At 44.4% G+C, this 6,000-nt stretch overlaps 1 protein-coding gene across 1 annotated transcript in view; it reads right to left on the bottom strand.

Annotated features, from left to right (window-relative positions):
• Window positions 1-3,455: 3,455 nt before the first annotated feature.
• The window catches only part of MAP3K5 (mitogen-activated protein kinase kinase kinase 5), a 208,609-nt gene continuing 206,064 nt past the window's right edge, over window positions 3,456-6,000 (bottom strand). Inside the window, exons 28-30 of the mRNA XM_029083415.2 lie at window positions 5,809-5,921; window positions 4,886-4,962; window positions 3,456-4,358 (exon numbers count right to left, since the gene is read on the bottom strand). Coding sequence (XP_028939248.1) covers window positions 4,298-4,358; window positions 4,886-4,962; window positions 5,809-5,921 — 251 coding nt within the window. The 3' untranslated portion in view covers window positions 3,456-4,297. The remainder of the gene's footprint in view (window positions 4,359-4,885; window positions 4,963-5,808; window positions 5,922-6,000) is intronic.

Here is a 6,000-nt window from a genome sequence, read left to right as displayed (position 1 = left end):
CCGGGGGCGTCTCCCTTCTAAAATCCTGTCCTCGACGCGGCGCAGCTGGTGCGTCCCGGGGCACGAGAGCCGGAGCCGGATTGAGCTCAGGTGAGAAAGGCCAAATTTGCCCTCCCGGCCCCGCCCGAGGCCGGAGTTCCTGTTGACACCCGAGAGCGCGTCCCATGCCACGTGGAGAGTCGAAAGGACGATGGCCCGGTGCCCTCCTCCCCCAACTCCCCACCCACTGCTGCCACTGAGCCGTGTGACCTTGGGCCAGTCACTTAACTTCTCTCTCTGGGCCTCAGTGACCCTCGTCTGTAGAATGGGGACTAACAGTCCTAACGATGTCGGTATTCGTTAAGCGCTTACGACGTTCCGAGCACTGTTCTGTGCGCTGGGGTAGATGGAGGGTAATCAGGTGGTCCCACGTGAGGCTTCACCCCCGTTTTACAGAGGAGGTAACGGAGGCACCGCGAAGTCCGGTGACTTGCTCGAAGTCACACAGCCGACGGGTGGCGGAGCCGGGATTAGAACCCGTGACCCCTGAGGCCTAAACCCGTGCTCTTTCCACTGAGCTACGCTGCTGTGAGCCCCAGGTGGGACGACCTGATAACCTTGTATCCACCCCAGCGCTTAGAACACTGCTTGGCACATAGTAAGGGCTTAACAGATACCATTATCCAGCCCTTAAGACAGTGCCCGGCGCTTAGACTAGTGCTTAGCACATAGTGAGCGCTTAACAAATACCATAAAACCCGTGAACTCCGACTCCCAAGCCCGTTCTCTTTCCACTGAGCCGTGCTGCTGCAGATGGAGGTGGAGGTGAGGGTGGGAGTCAGAGGTGACTAGCCCAGCGGAGCTAGGGGAGGAGGAGTCCAGCTGCGTCCTCCTCGACAATCCTTCCCTAAGCCACCCTGATCCCATTGGGACGGTCAGTAGGACGGATGTCGACAAGAGATTATCAATCAGTCGGTGGTATTTATTGACTGCTGTACGCAGAGCGCTGTTCTATCGCTTGGGAGAGGACAATGTTACACACCAGAGTCAGAGGTCGTGGGTTCTAATCCCGGCCTGCCACTTGTCGGCTGTGGGATTTTAGGCAAGTCACTTCACTTCTCTATGCCTCAGTTACCTCATCTGTAAAATGGGGATTAAGACTGTGAGCCCCACGTGGGACAACCTGATCACTTTGACAACAGCGCTTGGCACATAGTAAGTGCTTAACAAATACCATTATGATTATTTTTATTATGATCCCTGCTCTCAAGGACCTTACTGTTGAGATAGAAAAGTTAGAAAACACGGGAAGCTGTAACATATCTAGGGAAGGTATAAAATATGGCAACCAAGGTGATCAGGGGGACGGATCGACCTCTATAGGAGGATTGACTGAAAAGATTAGGACTAGAAAGACCAGGCTGAGCGGGACAAGATGGACGTCAACAGAATCACGAAAGGTGCGCATAGGGCAAACTTGGAATTGTTGTTCACCAACAGTAACCAAGAAACCCATGACCTATAACTGACCTGTCTTGTTAACTAACATGGAAAATGCACATTTTCACTTACTTTGGATTTTTTTTTTTTTTTAACTAGGGCTTCTTCCATCTAACACCGAGGGGGAAGGAAGTCAGACAAGTGTCCAAATAAACTTCTCCAGCAGGCAAGTGGAAACCACGAGGATGGTGTTCCGTGAAAGATATAATACGTCGTACAAGTGGAAACAGCATTCTGAAGAAAACAGGGGAGTGTTCCAGTTCTGCCTGGTCGCGCACAGACACACACCCACAGCTTTGGCTGGCGGAGCACAAGATGAGATACGACGTTTGGGAGTTTAACCCTTTTGTCGATGTCTGCAGTTCCATTTTTTGAAAGCTACTTTTATTATAGAGACACGATTCCATAGCTGGGAATGCTTCTGGCAGAGATGATGGTATGATTTCATCCTGTGATGAATAGTTTTTGAGGACACCAATCATACTGTCTGGTTGACATTTTCCTACAGTCCTGTGAAAATAAATACACTGAGCAGATTTATATGCTGAGTGCTAAGGAGGGTAAAAGTCCATAAGCACTGGAGATGGCAGAAGGGAGGATACGGTTCTGAATGCTGGGAAATTAATCGAGGATGGCTTGTTGGAGGAGGTGGGATTTGAATGTGGGCAATTCCTGACATGAAGGCTGGGATTTATTTATTTTTTATGGTATTTAAGTGCTTAGTAGGTGCCAGGCACTCTACTAAGCGTGGGGGTGGATACAAGCTAATCAGATTGGATACAGTCCATGTCCCACATGGGGCTCAGAGTCTCAATCCCCAATTTACAGATGAGATAACCGAGGTACAGAGTGACTTGGCCAAGGTCACAGAGCAGACAAGTGGAGGAGCCGGGGTTAGAACCCAGGTCCGTCTGACTCCCAGGCCCGGGATCTACCTACTAGGCTATGAAGCATGTGGAACTGTATGCTTCCCGCAGTGGATGAGAGCAGAGCCCCCTTCCCTACACTCCCTCTAGGTTTTTCCAGGCTTCCTGGCAGAGAGCTGCGAGGTGGCTGGCAGCCCACAGGGTCCAGTGATGACCAGTGACACCCAGCTGTGAAGGTTTTGCTCACTGGATGAGCTCAGAGAAACTGCTGTGCTTGCAGGTGCAAGAGCTGAAAATACAGCTTGAAAATAGAGCCTGAGCATGAAAAACTCAGTCACTTTGCCCATCTGTCTCCTTGCAGAATGCATCCCCCAAATACAATTTATAGGGTAGACTTCACTGAAGAATTATGGGACAAAGTAAATATGAAGGTCAGGAATAGCACTGATAAAAACTCCTGCTAGATCATCATATTTATTGAGCGCTTATTAGATGCTAAGCCTGGGCTCCCTTCAAAGTAACCAGAACCAAGGAGCAGCAGGCCTGGGAGTAAGAAGACCTGAGTTCTAATCCCAGTTCTGCCATTTACCTGCTGTGTGACCTTAGGCAAGTCACTTCTCTGTGCCTCAGTTCCCTCATCTGCCAAATGGGGATTCAATATCTGTTCTCCCTCCTTCTTAGACTGAGCCCCAGGAGGGACTTGATGATCTTGTTTCTACCCCAGTGTATAATACAGTGCTTGGCACATAATAAGGGCTTAACCAATACCTCGGTTATCTGACACTATGCCTGTTCCACATGAGGCTCATGATCTAAGAGGTAGCGCGAGTACGTAACTTATCCCCATTTCATAGATGAAAAAACTGAGTCCCAAAGAGGAGCAAGTAATTCGCCCAGGGTCAGACAGCATGTCAGTGGCAGGGTTGGGATTAGAATGCAGGTCTCCCATCTCCAGACAAGTTCTCTCTCTCTCTTCCAGGCCATCAGGGGAAAACAGGAATGCAGTTGTTTAAAGTAGGCCAGAAGATGGGTAGGGAATCATGAAAAGGACAATGGATGAATGACAGACAATTAATCAGAAAAAAATGAATGTCCATTATGATTTTTGAATACACTTTGGTTTTTTTGAACCATCTTTATTGGGTTATTTTTATAAAGCCAAATAAAGTAAAACTTCATAGTGATATCTTGGACAGCAAGTCAAATGCCTTCATAATTTATAACTCTACAACAAAGAAGAATTCAAATCAGAATTTATCCAAAAAAAGTATTTTTTATATTTTTTATTTTTAAGAGTGTATGTGTCACAATAGATAGCTTTAGAACAAGCTAACAAACTATGATTCAGGCATATACAACTGGTACAGTTCAATAGTACATGAGCAACTCTAAAACAAATGCACTTTTGACCAGAAACTTAAGTTACAAAAAATATACAATATGACAGCTTTTAAAGATAATAGGTAAAAACAATTATTCTCAGATTCTGCACATTTACAAAAATAAAACCATGTAAGCTTTACACAATATTGAAAATTATTCATTTTGACTACAGATGATTAGGCTACATTACAAAACAAACATAAACCTGAAAAGTTATGGTCACATTATGGTTTTGTTCCAGTGATGCACAATCACATGAAATGTTACATCAGTTTTGTGTGAAATTTACATTTGGCTTCTTTAGCTCTAGTTGCTGCAAGGATAAACTATGCCCCAATGTAAAAATGTTCAGAGTCAAAGCATTCTAAACATTCTTTACAGAATTCATACGAATTGTAGAAATAAAAGCAGTTAGGAAGCTGCAGTGTTTCTAACATTGGTAAACAAATACTGGATTAAAGTGCAGTGTCTTTTCTCCTTGCTCTGTCCTTATTTCAAACAAATGATCGTTCCGGGCTGTGTTCATTTTCAAAGTTTCCACGACAGAACAAAAATGCATTTAGCCATGATCAAGGGTGTTTTTCCCGATGGTCAGTGATGGCCTTCCAAAGTGTGCACAGCATTCCTCCCCTGTTTTAAAAAGGACAAGAGCAGGCGCAGACTTTAATTCTGAAACGGCCAGATGCTTTTAGAACAGAACAGGCCGATCCCTGGTTCACAATGAAATCACACATTCCGTCCTGTGTCCTTCTCTCTTTCTCATTCTCCCTTTTCCACTTCCTTCCCTTCCCCCCAACCGCCTGCCTCCCCCACATTCACAATATTTATTACTTTAAAACTTCCTTTTGCCATTTGGTGTCCCTCCAGTGAATCAGACACTGGGGATGTTAGGTGGGTTTTTATTTGCTTTGCCTTACACAGACAGAGCGAGCCTTTCAGGCGACAAAACCAACTGAAAACATGAACAGAATCTGATGGCTGCCCACAGGACGGTCATTTGGTGGGATGCCACCCAGGCATGGATTTTACAACATCTGTTGTGTGCCAAACAAACTTGGACTTTAGAGCACGGGAGCAAAATTTCCTGGTCTGTTCAACATAATCTAGAAAGTTCTGGCAGTGAGTGGCAATTAGTTTACATAAAAACAAAGTGTTACCTTAACCTCAGGCATTTCAGATCATCCCTTGTCACATAGTACAGAACATCCATCAGTGTGTAATCTTCAGCCAAAAACTGCAGGGGTTGGGGGAGGGAGGAGGGAGACAGAGGACACCCAAGAATAAAGACACCATACAGGACTTTTATCTAGGGCAAAGTAACTGTCTTGGACAGTAGAAATACATTAAAATGCACTGAATCAAAAAAGAGTCATAATTTAATATTCAAAATGTCACTGCAAACAGGGAACTCGTCTGTGGCTTGTCCAAAAACATTATTAATGATACAATTATTATTATTATTATTATTATTGTAGTTGTTAAATGTTTACTATGTTTGTCAAGCATTGGTCTAAGGGCTGGGGTAGATAATAATGTCGGTATTTGTTAAGCGCTTACTATGTGCAGAGCACTGTTCTAAGCGCTGGGGTAGATACAGGGTAATCAGTTGTCCCACGTGAGGCTCACAGTTAATCTCTATTTTATAGATGAGGTAGATACAAGTTAATCAGGTCAGAAACAGCCCCTGTTCCCCATGGGGCTCAAGTAGGAGGAAGAACGGGTATTGAATTCTACCAACCAGTGTTGGATTTTGTTAGACTATTTTTTAAAAGCACAAAATTAATCAAATCTGGTAGTACTTAGGTATTGTGAATGTTTATATGCAGAAGTAGATGTGTTTAGCAGATCTCTCCACTATGGAGAATTAGGCTGCATAAAACACTGATAATGTCTACCACTCTGAAATGTATTTTCTTAATAATTGAGGGTTTATTATTCCTATTACCTATTCAAATTCAGAGATATGGGGAAACTAAAATCTTAAAAAATTAAAATAATAGAAGTAGCCGTTCTGAACTGCTCAATCTCACCCAGTCCGACACGATACAATCCACAGCCCTTCCCAAAGCGCATTTCCTACCCTGTTTATGGTGTCTTCATCAGCCCCGTTCTCTCTCAACCAGGGTCTCAGTTCTGGGTCTTCGGCGTTTAGGCCCGTTGGACTAAGATGGCACACTGATAGTCCAGGAATATCTAGCATAGATATATTTTGAATATTAGTTTTCCTTTATGCATTTGGGTTACATTTATTGAGCCCTGGAAACGAAGTTCT

Source organism: Ornithorhynchus anatinus, chromosome 2 (assembly GCF_004115215.2).
Source record: "Ornithorhynchus anatinus isolate Pmale09 chromosome 2, mOrnAna1.pri.v4, whole genome shotgun sequence".
Taxonomy (NCBI): Eukaryota; Metazoa; Chordata; class Mammalia; order Monotremata; family Ornithorhynchidae; genus Ornithorhynchus; species Ornithorhynchus anatinus.
The sequence above is the reverse complement of the archived record's forward strand: the minus strand, read 5'-3'. Positions and strand labels throughout refer to the sequence as shown.